The 17,510-nt window shown below is 38.0% G+C and overlaps 3 protein-coding genes and 1 pseudogene across 4 annotated transcripts; 3 read left to right on the top strand and 1 right to left on the bottom strand.

Annotated features, from left to right (window-relative positions):
- The first annotated feature begins 1,976 nt into the window (after window positions 1-1,976).
- On the top strand, window positions 1,977-6,322 carry LOC119983198 (RGG repeats nuclear RNA binding protein A-like). Of its 2 annotated transcripts, XM_038826909.1 has the most exons (7): window positions 1,977-2,391; window positions 3,172-3,475; window positions 3,618-3,683; window positions 4,137-4,263; window positions 4,732-4,887; window positions 4,974-5,027; window positions 5,931-6,322. In XM_038826909.1, exons 1-7 carry the CDS (start codon window positions 2,199-2,201, stop codon window positions 6,102-6,104), a joined length of 1,074 nt encoding a protein of 357 aa, XP_038682837.1. In that variant the 5' UTR covers window positions 1,977-2,198; the 3' UTR covers window positions 6,105-6,322. The 2 variants fall into 2 exon arrangements, with proteins under 2 accessions (XP_038682837.1, XP_038682838.1); XM_038826910.1 differs by lacking the exon at window positions 3,618-3,683.
- A 2,313-nt stretch (window positions 6,323-8,635) lies between these two features.
- Window positions 8,636-11,191, bottom strand: LOC119983199 (annotated as a pseudogene).
- Window positions 11,192-13,220: 2,029 nt separating this feature from the next.
- LOC119983021 (uclacyanin-3-like) lies at window positions 13,221-14,096 on the top strand. Its single transcript, XM_038826668.1, has 2 exons — window positions 13,221-13,429; window positions 13,575-14,096. The coding sequence occupies exons 1-2, from the start codon at window positions 13,273-13,275 to the stop codon at window positions 13,982-13,984; spliced, it is 567 nt and encodes a 188-aa protein (XP_038682596.1). The 5' UTR covers window positions 13,221-13,272; the 3' UTR covers window positions 13,985-14,096.
- A 645-nt stretch (window positions 14,097-14,741) lies between these two features.
- LOC119982162 (protein mago nashi homolog) lies at window positions 14,742-16,993 on the top strand. Its single transcript, XM_038825393.1, has 3 exons — window positions 14,742-14,991; window positions 15,072-15,248; window positions 16,735-16,993. The coding sequence occupies exons 1-3, from the start codon at window positions 14,773-14,775 to the stop codon at window positions 16,792-16,794; spliced, it is 456 nt and encodes a 151-aa protein (XP_038681321.1). The 5' UTR covers window positions 14,742-14,772; the 3' UTR covers window positions 16,795-16,993.
- Window positions 16,994-17,510: the final 517 nt, after the last annotated feature.

The following is a 17,510-nucleotide window of genomic DNA, read 5'->3' as shown; positions in this document are numbered from 1 at the left end:
AAAATGTCATAATAGTCCTAAAATATATACATTTCAGTTATGTGAATTTCAATTATGACAATAACTCATGTCCTAATAGTCTATAGTACTACTTTTCATGTTTTGTCTCTGCTCTAAAGAAATGCATTGAGTAATTGATATGCCTTATCCCTTTTTTGTCCATTTTTTATTTGTCTAGTAGTAGTCCCAGACGTTGATTAAAAGGTACACTGTTTTAGGACAAGGAATGGTTCACGGGTCATGTTTCTTGAAATATTAATGTGTGGATTCTGGAAGGATTTGTAGATCGAAATGAGGATTTTCTATATAAATCAAGTACATGTAAAAACCACTTAAGTGCAATTTTGCTAGTCTTGAATCTTAAATCTAAATAAATCAATACCTACCAGAAAAATAAAGAAAGATATTAGTTTTCATTGCCATGTGCACAGTACACTTGAAAATTCTGTTCTCCAAGTAAAAGGTAAAATAAATTCTCACTTCTAATAAGTTCCGGAGACCAAACTGCGAACTCTAATGGTGCGTTTGGTATAAGGGTAATGGGATGTAATAGTTACAAGAGTAATTAAATTTTAAGTTTACTAGTGTTTGTTATGTCAGTATAACTTTTACTCCTGTAATAAATTTTAGTAATTGAGCTTATTTTTTACACATAAAGTTTACTAGTGGGGGGACTTGGGTAATAAAAAGTAATGAGAAGTTTTACTCTAACCTATTACCCCTTTAAATAAAAAATTCTAAAAGTCCATAAGTTATATATACACATATATATTATATATTATATATTATATATATGTATATGTATATATATATACATATACATAGACACACACATATATATACACACACATATATACACACACTCACACATGCACTGTCTGTGTGTATATACACATATATATATATATACACATATACATACACACACATATATATACACACACATATGCACTGTCTGTGTATATATATACATATATATATATATACACATACATACACACACACACATATATATACACATATGCACTATCTGTGTATATATATACATACATATATATATATATATATATATATATACACACATATACATATACACACACATATAAATATATACATATGCACTGTCTATGTATGTGTGTGTATTATATATATACATACATATTTTATATATATATAAATATAAATATATACATATTATATACATATAAAAATAAATAATGTCGGGTTTGGGTCGGGCTCGGGCTGAGCCAAAATTGGCCTGAGGTGTCTGGCTTCGGGTTGGGCTGACCCAAAAAAAGGAGCCCATGCCCGCCCAAGGGGTCGGGCAGGGCCGAGCTCGGACCTAGGTCCGCGGGCCAAATGATGACCCCTACTCTTGTGTTACGTCTTTGTCATGGATTTGAATGTTATCAGATTATTTTGTTGAAATTGTTAACAATTGTTATTATATATATATATGTCTGGCTGTGTGTGTATATATATGCATACGTATCTATATTTTTAAAATTTTGGTACATGATAGTCGTAACAATAAAAAATATAATCTCACTTTTTTCTAGTTTAGTTCATTACAATAATAACAAACAAGGGTAATGGTATTACACCAGTAATGTATAGTCGTAACAAACAAGAGTAATGAATACTTGGGTAAATTTTACCCTTCTTTACCAAACAAGGGTAACACTTATTCTCCATAATTATTATTACCCTTGTAACATTTACATGATTAACAAATTATAACCCCAAATTCTTACCCTCATACCAAACGCACCATAAGTGTACATACGTAATTAATTCAGAATCGAAGATAAAAATATATAAATAAAAAATATATATATATATATATATATATATTAAATAATAATTTAGATGAATATTATAATCACATCCCAGTCGCACACGACTCACGAGCTCCATTGAACGCACACCACCGCCCCCACCACCATCCACTAAAAAGTTAGGTGGACGTTTCAGATTAGGTCTCACACTCTCTCTCTCACTCTCTCTTGCGGCTAGGGTTTTTTTTTTTCACTCTCTGCTGTCGTTTTTTTTCTTCTGTATCGCCGGAAACTGTAACTTATAGATCTATGTATACACATCTGTGTTTATGGAGGATTTGATAAGCTAGGGTTTTTCTTGGTCGCCCGAGAAGGTGAAGTTCGTGGAGTATCGAGGGGTATTTTTGGGATTAGACGGAGATGGCGACCATGAACCCTTTCGATTTGTTGGAAGATGACGCGGAGGACCCGTCTCAACTGATCGCGGCTCAGCAGCAGAAGGTCGCTGCTGCGACGAAGAAAGAGCTGGGTCAGGGTAAGCCGGCGGCAGCTTCTGCTCAGCAGAACAAGCCCGCTAAACTCCCATCAAAGCCACTCCCTCCGGCTCAAGCTGGTGACTCTCTCTTCATCATGCTGTCTTTATTTTTTTATTCCCGTTTTTTAAGTGTTTGATGCATGGCGTTTGATGTGGAAATTCATGTTGTTTTTTGCTTTCGGGCTTTAGAATCTGCATGTTTGCTTGCTCTTCATTAGTGTTGCACTTCATGTATTGTCTGTTCGTTAATGTGTGACAGACTAATAGTCTGTGTGTTGTGTTACTTTTTGAGTGGTTGTTGTGGTATGTATTGACTTATGCCTGAATACGGATTTTGGTTTTGAAAGATAACATTGTTTATGGAGTTGCTTTTATTGTAAATATATGGAATTAAGGGAGAATCTTTTCCAATGTCCTTGGAATTGCTTTTTGCCTTCATTCTTAGAAAGTACTTCCCCTTGGACTCTTAAGGGAGAAACATTTGATAGTCTTCCCTGTCTCGTGGTTGTTGTAGTGTTTTTTTCCCCAATCTGACGGCAAACGGTCTTCTGCTTGAGAATTGCTTCATTATCCCAGAAAAGATCTCTCCTTTAGTGGGTTGCTTCCAGGAATTAAGCTTTTGACCTCTAGGGTGCACCCTTGCAACTCTACCACTGGACGACATGCTTGTCTGTTGTGCTTCTTTCAGTTCCTTTTGTCGTTTTGTAAATTATAGTAAATATATGTACATCAATGCGTTAAAAGCGGTTAAGTTTTTAACTTTTTTATTCCTTTTTCTTTTACCCTTGTAATGATTTAGAGCCCAATGTCGTGCATGTGAACATGATTAGGTCTGAATTTTTATTGCATGACATATAGTGAGGGAGACAAAGACCGAAGCTGTTCGAGGCGGAGGTCGTGGAAGTGGACGTGGTTATGGGCGTGCTCGTGGTGGAGGTGGACGTGGATATGATCGGGAGTCCGTCTTCAACAAGAGTTCATACAACACTGGAGCGCCTGCTGGTCAAGGTGCTCCGGAAGATGGAGAGGCTGTGAAAACCTCTGAAAGGCGTGGCTTTGGTGGACCTCGTGGTCCTTACCGTGGTGATTTCAGTAATGGAGAAGCTGGTGATGAGGAGAGGACTCGCAGGCCCTTTGAACGTCGTAGTGGCACTGGGCGTGGGTAAATATTTATTTTTATAGTTTGTTCTCTTCATCGAAGTCTTTTTTCTACAATGTAGTTGATAGTTTTATCTCTAGCTAGTCTATATTTTTTTCTCTCAAATAGTTATCTACACTCTTATTTCCCCTGTTCTGATGTGTAGAAATGAATTTAAGCGTGAAGGGTCTGGCCGCGGTAACTGGGGATCTCCAACTGATGAACTTTCTCAGTGAGTGCATAAGTTAAAAACCATCTATTGTATTGGAAAATAATGACCATTCTTTATATTCTTTTAGAACACTTTCTTTTGGGTTGAAAGGGTTGCCAGCTGTGATTTGTTCTCTTGTGTGCTCGCCTGGGTGCCCAATTGAACAGAGGCCTTAGGTGTCAAATCAATTGATCAACTATAGATAATAAATTTAAGAGAAAAAGAGACAGAAAGTTAGAAACTATAAATCCTAAGATATGTGCTAGTCTGCTGGGGAAAAAATTGGATAGGGGGGACTGCCGCTTGGTTGGGTCTTATAAGTGTATAATGCATAGTATGCTTGTGTTTTGAGTTCAAGTTCTTTTATTTTGGACATGATGGTGGTACAGGATCTTGGTGTATTGTGCTCCTAATGTTACCAGGATTATGCTTGTAATATCTGTTAACTTAATATTTTGCTACTCTAACATGTAGGGTGACCGAGGAAGCTGCTAATGAGAAGAGTCCGGGTGATGTGAAGCCTGTGGGGGAGGAGGTTACAACTGATTTGAACAAGGAAACCCCTGCTAATGAATCTGAAGAAAAAGAACCTGAGGATAAGGTAAATATGTTTCTATCATCAGGTTATTTCTTTAGTTCACCCAATCTATGGCTGCTTTGTTTGGATTTCTACATCGTGTCCTTCCTGGTTTTTTCTTTTTTCTTTTTCCTCCTGTGAAATTTTGTGTTGAAAACCTTTGAAAATGTTTTATTATGTGAGATCTAGGTCATGATGTCCTGTACTGCCACATGTTTAAATTGTTTCTTTCATGCTCTGAAGCTGCTTTTCCCACACATTCGTCAGAAGAAGTTAAATTCTCTGTGATTCTCAGGATTGTAAAACTTAAGAACTTATGGTTTGGGGTGGCGGGATTCTTTTTTCATGATGTCGTTTTATTCATATGAACAGTGTGTTACTTTACTCCTATTACCAGTTTCACATTTGTACTACAGGAGTCGTGGTTCAGTTGTGCTCACTTTACGTATTTAATCAAATTGATGAATTACTGGAAATTGGTCCTAAATATAGGAGATGACTCTTGAGGAGTACGAGAAGATCTTGGAGGAGAAGAGAAAAGCACTCCAGGCACTTAAGACTGAGGAAAGAAAGGTTGATGTCAAAGTGTTTGAATCCATGCAACAGCTTTCAAACAAGAAGGGGAATGATGACATTTTTATTAAATTGGTAAGATTCGTGGTGCCTTTCAAAAATTCAGTTACCTTCTAATTTATTGTACCAAATATGTTTATTTACACTAATTTTTCTTTTAGGGATCTGAGAAGGATAAACGCAAAGAAGCTGAGAAGGATGAGAAAGTGAAGAAGGTACTACTGTCCATCATATGAATTCCATATCATCTGCTATACATGAATGTCAGGGTGCCTTTCCATTTTAGGGAACCATGTTTTTGCTTTTGATTTACCAATATTTATGTCTTCTGATGTGAAAATGTGGGTCTTTGCATAATTGTTTTCCATTCTTTTCTATTATCAATGGTCATCCTGCCTATCTCCCATTGCTTATTTATTCATTTGTTGACTTGGTTGGCCTGTTGGCTCTCTGATAATGGCAAAGTTACTTATAACCTGGACTTTCATTAGATTAACATAGGCATCATATTCTGAAACAATGGAAACAACCAACTTGCAAAGTTGCAATAGGAGGCAAGCTGGTTACATCTGTCCTTCATATACCTTTCGACCCCTGCAGAAGTCGTGTGCATTGGGCTTGTTGACTTCTTTAGGGAATAAAAGGAAAAAAGAAGAAAAGAGAATACCTTCAGTCTCCCCAATTCTCATCCTTCAACTTTGTAAACAAAATTTACATTACACCTTGCACCTTCATTAGAAAAAGCTCTCGGACAAATTTTTTAAAAGGGAGAAATCGGCACCATTTGTCATGCCAACATGGAATGCTGTTTCCTTTCTCTCTTGTAGATGCTGCAGGAATTTCAGTTTTTTACAAACACGCATCTTATCATCTTCTTTAATGTCTCATTCGTAACTTAACACTTGCACAAGACTGACCCATGGAAGAAGGTAGATAGAGAAATCATCTTCTTTACTGAACTAGGCTGGTCTTTAATTATGTTTGAAATGTTCATTGGAGTTGAAAATTTTCTCATTTTATAGCTTAATGATTTCATGTTGGAGTCATGTAATTTAACACTTTCACTTGTCATATCTTACAATACTGAATGATTAAATTTTCTGCTTTCATGTTCTTAGTCTGTGAGCATCAATGAATTCTTGAAGCCAGCTGTAGGAGGGAGGTACCAAGGTCCAGGCGGCAGGGGCCGTGGTCGTGGTTCGAGAGGATTCAGTGCAAGAGATGGGACAAGCAATGTCCGAGCCCCTGCCATTGAAGATCCTGGGCAGTTCCCGACGTTGGGTGGGAAGTGACCCCACTTCCAATCTCCTATGTGTGTTTTTTTTTTCCAATTTTGGTTCTCTTTCTCCGAGGACGGAAGCTACTAGAATAAAGTGGTCTTATGTTAGAAAAGATTTCTTTAGCTTATGGTTTAAAATGTATACTACAGTCGCTTCATGTGTTCATTCATGTGCTTTGATACTACAGATTTGAAATGGAGGAGCATGTGAGGCAACTTATTTATGCGGTACGGTTCGTTCTTGGTTTTGATATCATATTTGGGACTCGTTTCTTTTCTCCTGCTGAAAGGAAATATAACGAGAACACAAAATGTTTTAAGCAAGTGTGACTTGCCATGGATCCAGCATGCTCTGAGTGCAAGTTTTGGCATCTACTTTAGAGCCTGCTGAGTGCTGATGACCCTGCTGCATGCAGGTGTAGGTTTTTTTCTTCATTATTTGTTAGTGTGAATGCCTCAATGGATTCCAATGGTATACTTAGCGTTATACAGAGCTTGTGGTTGAATTGTTTGAGGCGAATCAGTGGAATATTTGTCAGCTGTTACTAGCCGCAAATCTGGAGAGCTCGGACAGTTCATTTCTAGGGAGCTGAAGAATGAGAAACGCGACAGAGATTTGTATGATGGGAAATGGGCCTATGGAGAATGTAGAGGTGGCTGGCCGGCCTGCTACAAGAGAGAACTCGAGCGCCTTCGTCTCGCCGGGCCTGTTGCCACCAAAGGAGAGGTCCTGTCGTATAGTGGCCTTTGTGCCTACCATAACCGGGCTGCGCCAGCCTTTTTTCCCAATGAGTATTATTTGCACCTCACGGTTTATCAAGTGCACTCTAATTTCTCGCGAAGATGTCCAATCTTAACACACACCATTGTCATGTACTGTTAATCTTCATCTTCCCCTTAACCTCCATCTTCACAGTCACAACCATCGTCAATCCCTAACCCTTACCACTTCATCTGTCAACTCCAAACCATACGCATCCACCACCCTCCCCCATCTACCTCCACCAACAACAACAACATCACACCAACAATCCCTTCAAATCTCCCCCATTGTCATCCTCTTGCCACAACCAACAATCCCTTCAGAGTTCATGAAGAGAACAAAAATGGGTTTAGTGGTGAAGGTATGACATGCTGCTGTCATTTGAACCAGAGGGAGTCAGAGATTAAATCGAATGAGAAATGAACAAAACCCATTTGAGGAAAACTCTTGGCTGAGTCCGCATTATCTTTGGTCCGGACACTGCGGGCCAAAAAGCTTGGATGGGCCCGTTTACTACTGTAGTCTATAGGGCCGACCCAGAGCCGGAAAGTGTAAAACTGGCCGCCCTGGACTGCTGCAACGGGTCGGCCCGGCCCTTGACACCTCTTGCAGAATCAATTACCATTGATTAACGTAAACCACAAAACACCGGCCTGCAGCTGGAGGTTCATCGTCTAAAAATTGTTTAGGTAGCATATATTGTGGCGCAAAATTGTGCACCAAAAGGGCACTTACTATGAAATTCTGGTTCTTTTCATCCATATGTCATAGATTCTTCGCAACACCGACGGTTCTGCTGGGTACAGAGAGAGGAGGAGGGAGAGATGGCATGGCAGAGAGTGGCACGTGAGATGCAGATGACCAAAGAGGAATTGGCGATTCTTGTCGTTCTTTGTATGCTTAGGTAAGTAGCGTTCTTGTTCCGATTTCTGGACAGATAGCGTCCGATTGTCGATTGTGTTTGGAGGTCCATTTTTTGACTAAATCAGTTGTAATTCAATGCGAATTGAACATCCAATTTAATTCTTTTGACGCACATTTATCAGCATCGATTTGATGTTTCATTTACTTAATCATTTACAATACATGATCGATTTTGTCATTTGAGGTTCCAGATTAACATGGATTTAGTAACTTACTGTCTTATTAAATTGTGAATGAGTAATCTTACATTAATGATCGTCTGAAACTATATAAATCTGATATGTTGAAAAACATGGCAATGCCAATCCTTCTCAGGAATTTCGAATATGGTGAAGATGATTCTGGCGATGATTGTGGATTTGTTTTAACTGAATGATATTCTTTTTTTTTTGTTTCAGTTGTGATGATCTGCTTAATTGTATTGTGTAAGGAGTAAAAATAAAATGTTGATTGATTAAAATGAAGACTACATATGTGCTTGAGAAGATGAGAAAGATATCCTTCACTGGTGTCGGTTTGCTGTTCTTTCAATGGAAGGAAAAAAAAAACCCGTTCTATGCCGATGTATGGTTTTGCAAGTCAATGACTCATCTGTTGAATAAAAAAGGAATGGACCAGAAAGCCTTCTTTTTGTCTTACTGTGAGCCAGAGCTATGAACTCTTTCAGGCTCTGATTATACCTTAATTTTCCATTTGACAACTCGGTCTGAAAAAAGTAATCAGCATTTCCTGCTTCTTTGTAGTTCCAATTTTCAAATCCTTTACTGAATGTCCCAACTCCCAACTAGTGAGGTGGAAATAAACTCCCCTCTTTTTTTCCCAGGTAATTGTTTCTATTATTGTTATTATTGGCTGGCATCTCACGTTACACTTGATAAGGCAGTTAAATTGATCAATTGAAATCAGGTCGCCACTTCCAACTTTAGAGCCTTATTTTGATGCTTAACTTTTCACCTTTTGACGTTATCCTTGACATGTTGTATCTAACTTATTACTAAGAACATTTGTTGATAATATTGGGAATTCTCATTCTCATATAGCGGCTTCCCACAAGTCTTTGCATAGCTGTCATGGGCAATGGAGAAAAATTTAATTCATTGTGGACTTAAAATAATTATTTCCATATAAAACAAATCAGTAAAATTTTTATTGCATTATCAAAGATTTTCATTAAGATTCATTGTGATTCAATGAACTTTTAGAAAGATTAGGTTTCTAATTCATCAGCTGTAGTTTCAGTGACTATTTTCAAGCAGTAATCTGGAGGATAAATTAACGGTGAAATTTGTCTACCATTACAAACTTTAACCGGTATATGTACTTTACAGTGCTATGAATATATGAAATAATTTGTTAAGTTTATTCTAGTCTGTGTCAACTTCCATTTCTTTGTTACTGCATTTTATCCATTGGAATTTCTCTGAGGTTTCTGATGCTGAAGAAATTGATTTGACTTTCTGGAAAACAAAATAATTAAGATAAATATTTATTAAAGGGCATTAGCATTTGTTTCTTCATTTGTTCTTTTTCACGGGTATCAGATTTGGCGGTCATTAAAGAGAAAAGAATACGAAGACAAGAACAGTGACATTCTTTGCTATCATTTTATTGAATACACGTACCATTAAGAAATATTAACTCAATTTGCTCTTCGTGAATTTTAAATCATATTCAACTCCACCTAGTACTTTCACCTTGTTGCACGTTCTTTTATGGAGTATTCTTTAGGGTGTCAATGAACCTTCCATCTGTGATATCATTGCTTGAAATATAATCAAGAAAGTCTTCAAAACTGAATTCATTGTAGGTCACTGGGTGTTGTTTGTCCACGAGCGCTGGTGCTGGCCCCATTTTCTTGTTCAAAGGTAGGCTGTGAACTTGCTATTGAAAGCCTATTTTTCTCGGGGCTTAGAGTTACACGGTGAACAACACTCTTGTATAGGCCATTGCTCATTACTTCTAATTGATCTTGCAACTGAAAAATCGGTGCACCTTCTGCTACCGGAACTGGTATCCAGTTTTTGTTGCAGTCCAAGATTTGGAGCCCTTGGCAGCTCTGAAGTAAGATGGTCAGTGATCCATAATCAGAGTGCGGTGGCATGCCTAATGTGAGCTCTGGCTGGGGACACGCCGGATGGTAATTGGTGGCCACGACTTGTGAGCCTTCTTCTATTTCATCTTGTAGGTAATTTGCCTCAAGCCCTAGACCTTCTATAACAACCTCCACTAGTTGCTTATATAGCACTTGGCCTGCCTTTGCATAGTTTCCCATTTTCTCCCTATGTAATGTAATGAAAGACCGTTTATACCTTACACTGATGAAAAGGTTGTCAAGTATTGTATGTTATAGGAGTTCTAAAATAATGTGGGATTTACTCACTTGTAACTCGGTGGATTTGCAGGCCAGAGATGGATCCACTTGCAGATAGGCTGTGAGTAATGCTTGATGAAGTCCCTCCAAAATTGAACTTTATCTCTCACTTGATTTAGACTGCTGCCGTACCTGACAGGTTCATGAACGTTGGCTGACAGTAGAAGCATCTTCTCCTTGATGGGCAAGTTAAAGAAGTCCATTGCCACTTCTAGAGCATCGTTCATTACAGAATTTGGGATCCCGTGGTTTATCACCTGAGAACCCGTGAGTTTTTAAGTAAATTGTCACATAAGACAACTGTAGTTATAGCAACAAAACCATGCATGCATGTCGTTATATGGTACGTAAAATACAGGTGGGATTTCCTAAAATTATATGGCATGATCGCCCCCTACACGTGTCGATATGGCACGTTGTGATTGATTATGGAGACCTAAACTTTCTCATTTGACAGAACTTTATTACTGAATAGAATGTGATGTCCCAATTTAAGAGAGCAATAATATAAAATCATGCACATTATAAACATAGAATCGTTTTCACCATGAATATTACCTGAAAGAATCCAAATTCTTTGCAGGCTTTTTGTATCCCATTAATAGCAACAGTCCTGAGGAAAGGCTGGTGCAATGTGGAAAGGTCCACGGTTGGAAGGTCTGCAGAGTGGTTGAGGCTTGGGTCTGGACGCTGCAGTGAAGGAAGAACGAAACGCTGAGGCACATAAGACAACCCCGACTCGTTCAGTGTCTTCACACTGGTAGATGAACACTCTCCCTGCTTTTCCATTTTTGCCTGATTGTTTTGCTCAATGTGTAGATCTCTGGCCTATTTATAACCTTTAACGTTTGCGATGTAGTTCTAAAAGGAAAAACATTAGTATACCACCTCATACATTTCATCATTATGGAATTAAATCTGCACCCAGTTGCAATGGATGAAATAGGTTTCTATCTTCAATCCAAACTGGCTTTTGTTCATAAATGTGCTTTGAAAAAGTGAATCATAAACACTACATGAAATGAGCATAACATGGTCTTCATTCAAGTCTCAGAAGGCATGAAATCCTGGAATCAAATTTCAGGAGAAGTTGGACACCACATCCCTCTGAAGGTGGAACTTGGATGGGTACAAGAAACAGCATGCAGGGATTTTGATGGGTGATTTACACGCTCCCTCAAATGGTGTGGGAACATGCTTTACTCTGTTTTTTAGTCTTATTTTTTTGCCCTTGTATCAAACTCTTTATAACCTTTAACGTTTGCTAATTGCCACTTGCCAATGAAGAAAACAAGCAAACAAAACCCTCTGATGTGAGCAGCTATTTGCTACCTGCAACTTGCAACTTGCTGGGCATGTTATATCATGGCGGTTAGCACTGAACTTGTGTGCTGGTTTTGTTGATTTGAATCTGGATACCAGAGTGTGTAACTGTTCTATTACATTGATTTCATCATTTTAGTTATAGGTTTTCATATATTGAGTCCGTTTACATACGTGGTTTCTTCTTTTCTTTTCTTTTTCATTAGACAAATTACATTTCCTGGTCTTTGACCTCATTTCACCTTAGAAAAGGAGGAAGAAATAATCAGAAAAGAAAAGAAAAAGTGAGGGCGTCTCATTTCATTTGCATCTAATTTTGCACTTTCTAAGAGTTCATGTATGTTTTCGTTTAAATGTGATGATGTTCTGGTTTTTTTCCCTTGCTTCAAGGTTTAGCACTTTTTACTGGAGTATTACCTACGTGGGCTGGTCTTGGAAGGCTGAGTTCGAGCCCAACTCTCTGGATTTCTGATTTGGGCTGATGACTGTGTGATTGGCCGATGATGACTATTGGGCTCAACTAGAGTGGCAAGTGATTATGATTTTTGTCGGGTTTAGAGTGTGGTATAAAGCCTGGTAAAAATATTTAACTTCATTCTATTTATATTTTATATATATGTGAACCGGAGACCCTCTATGACTCATGAGTACCATCTGAGCTACTTTGGTTCTCGGATTTAGTCCAAATAAATTTAGTTTATAAAAAAATGGAAATGGAAATGACAGCACAAGCAGTTGTTGGGTCAAATCTGAAAAGAACGGGTCGACCCAGTTTCAATCAAACCAAAAACAGATTGTCAAAAGTTGACTTCGCTGACAAATCAGAGGATTATGTGATTATGAAGATTCATATGATAACTTCATTTGCTGGCATGAATTTAACATGATAGTAAAGCCAAACAGACCTTTAACAGACTGATTACAAATGCTATTCTTACAATTTCTGTAACAGAGAAAAATGTGTGTTGTAATAGACTAATATTCTTGTCTTGCACTACTAGGGTAGCTTAATTAATATTATATATATATATATATATATATATATATATATATGTTATTGTTTTTGTGAGTAAAATAACGTACTTGCTTTCAACAACCCTACCAACTCCTTATCAATTATTAGTAACATAACATGACAACCATTATTGATCTGCTGATGAAAATTGACCAAAACAACTGTCCACACTCAACAGAAATCAAAAGAATGAGATCATGCAAACCTAATCTCTCCACGATGAGGTTTTCTATATAAGTATTAGGTGGCAATAATAAAACTAATGTTAGAAAATCAATGATCTATATGGTGCAATCATTGTATTTCTCAACACATTAGTTGACATTAATACAATTGAAATTCGCAATGCAAATTGTCCTCTTTGTGTTGTTTGGTTGATACATTGGACCCGTAAGGCTTTATTCTTTATGAGTCATCTCATAATAGTATTTAGGCTCCAAAAATGCGTTGTTGAAGTGAGAGGATCTAGGTTCTGCTTATAAGCCACTCGACTAGGTTATGTCAAACCGATGTGAAATTATAATCTTGAGATACATATTAGACAATTAAATTGGAGTTTATTATTATTATTTTGGATGTTGTAGACACTAGACCTAAGAAGTTGGTAACATAAATAATTATATTTAGGTATTCAGTATTGAATTTTCCTCCATTTTATACAATATATTAATATTTCTCCAAGTTTCTTTAACAAAATTGCTTCTCTATATAACAAGCTTCAAGTGCTTTGCCATTTCATTGTCATTGTCTTTTGTATCTCTTCTGGTTATATTATTTATACATATATGGCCATGGCTATCACTGCTCTCCTTGTTCTCCTGGTAGCCGCTCCGGCAGTCCAGGCGGTGGACCATATCGTCGGTGACTCCCTCGGCTGGACCCAAGGATTTGATTACTCCACCTGGGCTGCTGCTCAAACATTTACTGTTGGAGACAATTTAGGTAATTTAAATTTTTCATATTTTTGTTAATTTTATCCAACCCAATAATATGTTGTTCAATTAATGTCGGTCCAATTCTAATTTTTATCATAAAGTTCATAAAAAAAAAAAATCTCTAATGTTTTTTTTTCCCCATTAAAAATCAGTGTTCAACTATGATAGCAGCCACCAAGTATCCGAAGTGTCTTCCACAGACTACACCAGTTGCAGTTCAAGCAATTCAATCAAAACCTACAATGATGGAAACACAAAAATTGCTTTAAACAAGGCTGGCTCTTTGTACTTCATATGTCCTGCATTAGGTCATTGTGGTGGAGGCATGAAGGTGTCTGTCAATGTTGTGGCTGCCGCCTCCAGTGACACCCCCTCCCCCGGTAGCTCCACACCCACCACCCCCGGGACTACTACTCCTTCAACCACGCCCGGAACCACCACATCCTCGCCGTCGACACCATCTACAGTACCGGCCCATAGTGGAGCTATTGGTGTATTTGGGCACATGAATGTTTGGTTGATGGGTGTGTTAGGGACCATAGTTGTTGCATTCATGGTCTAGGAAAGAGGCAGTGCTGTATTTGTTGTATTGTTAATTTGTTTCTTTCATTGGATACTTGTGTGAATTTTATTAAGATATGTGCAAATTTGTTACCCTTTTTACCCCTTTACAATTTATTTTTTTTAAATACAACCCGAGAATTATGTTTGCGATTGGAATCAAACCTTGGACACTCAAATGTCTAACCCAACCGATTATCAACTAAGTTAACTCTCGTTGGTTACCCCTTTACAATTTATGAATAAAATATTCTTTTATGAAAATTTTGTGTATGGAAACTATCTCCTTCTGTCTTACCATGAGAACATGAATTAGCTATATTAACGAGTGTATTTTTTGAATGTTCAAATGAAGAATTGTCGTGAACGTTAGTAGACGAACCTTTGCATGTGAGAACTGTCGTGTGTATATATATTGGTAGGTCTTGATGATATAAAAGTACTCTTTAACTAAAACTCAGAAGTAAATGCTACATGAAAAATGAGATGAATTACAATTGTATGAGTAAATAACAAAATAAATTATGAAGATGAAACAGAGAGATTAAATTAAGAAAATGTGATCACAAGTCCCTATTGGTAATTCAAGAAAATTTCAGTTGTAGAGATGCATCAGCCCAGCCCAATTTTTATGGGCTTATTTTCCATCCTATTCAGCTGGTCAGGCTTGAAGCCCACTTAATTGGGCCTCAAACGGTTTTACGGCCTATTAAAATTCTGGATTCTTTACATAGCAAGGGCTCCATTTTAAGCCGAACTTGCGCACAGAGAGAGAGAGAGAGAGAGAGAATGGCAGCGGAGGACGATAGCGGAGAGTTCTACCTGAGATACTACGTAGGACACAAGGGGAAGTTCGGGCACGAGTTCTTGGAGTTCGAGTTCAGGCCGGACGGAAAGCTCCGTTATGCCAACAACTCCAACTACAAGAACGATACAATGATCCGCAAGGAGGTTTTCCTCACCCCCGCCGTTATCAAGGAGTGCCGCCGAATTATCTCCGAAAGTGAGGTCAGTGTCTCCCCCGGAATATTTTTGCTAGGTTTTATGGTTTAACAGTTAATTTGATGGTTAATATCACTGAAATACAGATTATGAAGGAAGACGACAACAACTGGCCAGAGCCGGACCGGGTGGGGAGGCAAGAGCTGGAAATTGTGATGGGGAACGAGCATATCTCCTTCACTACTTCTAAGATTGGCTCGCTTGTTGATGTTCAGAGTAGCAAGGATCCTGAGGGCCTTAGAATTTTCTATTATCTTGTTCAGGTCAGCTTTGTACGAACTCTTCATTTTCGTATGTGGTTTCTTGCTTATATATCACCTACGAGTCTCTGTTATTTAGAGAATATATGCTACAATGTCCCATATGTGATGATAGTTGTCTTCTTGATTATATGAAATGGATACTAGTATAGAGTATGTATGACAGGAGAACACTTTTAATGTTCATGGTATGAATTGTAATACAGAATCTTCTTCCGTTTACCCTCAAAAACAAAAGAACTTTTATACCATGAAGTTGATAAGAGGGTACTTAAATTTAATTCCCTTTCGCTTCCTTTGTACCAGTTAATACGAATTTTTAAGAGATTAGGCTAATCCAGTTATTGTTATTGACTAATCAAGGGATACTGGGGGAATATGATTAAACCCCTGGAATTGACTTGGATTACAGTGTGGTTACCGTTTATTCCTTACCTTGTGATCAAATTGGCGTTAACTTAGAACCACGTGCATCTAAAGGGCCTTTTACTAAGATGAACGCAGTTGTATGTAAACCTAGAGCACTAGCATGATGAACCAAGAAGTCTCCAGGCCCTATTGTTAAGAATAGTGAATTACTATTCTCCTTAAGAGCATTTAACCATTGGATAAAGATTATCTGTTTCCTACTTACACGAGCCCTCCTAGGAAAAGCTCGAACGACTTTCAACCAGAGTGTACTTGTACCCCAGAAACTGTTTCCATTAGAACTACTTGTCCTCGACCTTGCCCACTGTAGGAGCTTTGTGCACCGGACTTGTTTGCTTCTTTTTTTTTTACCACCTAGATTTATAGTAAGGTTGTTTTATACATCCATTGTGTTTGGGACCTTTGGGCCTACATCCCTCCATGTTCAAGGAGAGAAGGTTGAATAAGAATTCTACATGATGAGATGATATGCATATCCATGAAATTATATGCAGTCATTTAGACGTGTGTACTTATTATTGAGTTTTTGATGACCTATTCTGATGTGGGTTTGTTCATTTTTTAAGTGTAAATCAACTAAACAAGAAAGATGGTTATTGCTTATAAAAACTAAAATGCATATAATCCCTGAACACTTGCAAAATTGAGGGTGTTGTGTTCTGAATAGTTGTGGGACAAACTAATCGCATCCAAAAAGCTGCATGCAATGGTGATTTCTACATTTCTGATTCATTTTCATTGATTGAGACTAAAACCTGCATTCAATAAAAGAAAGAATGTTTATATTGGTTGGCGTTATCTTTGTTTAGATAGGATATTTATCTTGATGCGAAAAGTTCTGTGCCATCTGGATGAAGGTGGTCTGTGTTTCTTTCTCATTCTTCTTGTTGTTTCGCTCATACATTTTAAATCCTTCGAAACGGATTCTTCTTTTGCTTGGTTTTTCTGTTAGTTGACTTTTGCAATGGCCTTTTGGTAGTGTTTCAAGGTTTCCATTATCATACCACTTCTCTTCACACATCCTTACACAGATATTTATTGGCATTCCATGTGATTGCAGGATTTGAAGTGCTTTGTTTTTTCGCTTATCTCCCTTCACTTCAAGATCAAGCCTATCTAAAGAGGAAACCATATCCTGCTCCATCATGTGCTAAACCTGCTGGGTTCCTTTCATTCCCGTAATTTTATATGTAGATTTTGCCATTTGAGAGTTACCTTTATTAGACAAGCAATCTTGCTGGTGTATGAATGTGATTATTTGTATTTGAAAACATTTGATCGGTGCTAGAGCTAATTTTACAATTTTTGCTGACTGCTTACTGGTTTGGAGCATGGAAACTGCTAACTGATCTTGAGAGTGAATTTACAAGGGCAGTGGATCAGGCCGCCTTCTCTTAACCTCCGATTTCCATTGCACCTCTTTGAGCTTTCCATCCATCTCATAATCCCTTTTCATAACAAGGTTGATCCCTCATCTGAGTACCACCCAACTCCAATGCAAAGGATGCCATCCTTGTTGACATCAACATAAGCAGTGACACCACCCAGCAGCCTAAGGACGGTTGCATCCTGCATGTCTAGCATCTCTTCCTCGCCAAAGTGGACTGGGTTCTCAGGCAAACTCCTTTTCGTCAAGTTTCCTGTGCGAATGTATCATATGGTGGCCATTGCTTTCCTGTGACAGCATCTCGTCACCAAATATTGGTGTAGCGCTCAGCCGCTCACCTCAGATACCTTCCAGGAACCGGTAAGCTCAGATGGATGGGTTCGTTTCCGCTGAGAATGGTTTCACATCAAACTCCAGATCACTGTTTTTGTTCGCGAAATTAGTGATAA

Source organism: Tripterygium wilfordii, chromosome 17 (assembly GCF_013401445.1).
Source record: "Tripterygium wilfordii isolate XIE 37 chromosome 17, ASM1340144v1, whole genome shotgun sequence".
NCBI lineage: Eukaryota > Viridiplantae > Streptophyta > Magnoliopsida > Celastrales > Celastraceae > Tripterygium > Tripterygium wilfordii.
The sequence above is the reverse complement of the archived record's forward strand: the minus strand, read 5'-3'. Positions and strand labels throughout refer to the sequence as shown.

Coding starts and splice junctions, on each gene's coding strand:
- LOC119983021 (XM_038826668.1), top strand. CDS start 13,273: ATGGCCATGGCTATCACTGCTCTCCTTGTTCTCCTGGTAGCCGCTCCG. Junction 13,430..13,574: donor TACTGTTGGAGACAATTTAG/GTAATTTAAATT, acceptor ATTAAAAATCAG/TGTTCAACTATGATAGCAGC.
- LOC119982162 (XM_038825393.1), top strand. CDS start 14,773: ATGGCAGCGGAGGACGATAGCGGAGAGTTCTACCTGAGATACTACGTA. Junction 14,992..15,071: donor GAATTATCTCCGAAAGTGAG/GTCAGTGTCTCC, acceptor ACTGAAATACAG/ATTATGAAGGAAGACGACAA. Junction 15,249..16,734: donor TTTTCTATTATCTTGTTCAG/GTCAGCTTTGTA, acceptor ATGTGATTGCAG/GATTTGAAGTGCTTTGTTTT.
- LOC119983198 (XM_038826909.1), top strand. CDS start 2,199: ATGGCGACCATGAACCCTTTCGATTTGTTGGAAGATGACGCGGAGGAC. Junction 2,392..3,171: donor ACTCCCTCCGGCTCAAGCTG/GTGACTCTCTCT, acceptor CATGACATATAG/TGAGGGAGACAAAGACCGAA. Junction 3,476..3,617: donor CGTAGTGGCACTGGGCGTGG/GTAAATATTTAT, acceptor TCTGATGTGTAG/AAATGAATTTAAGCGTGAAG.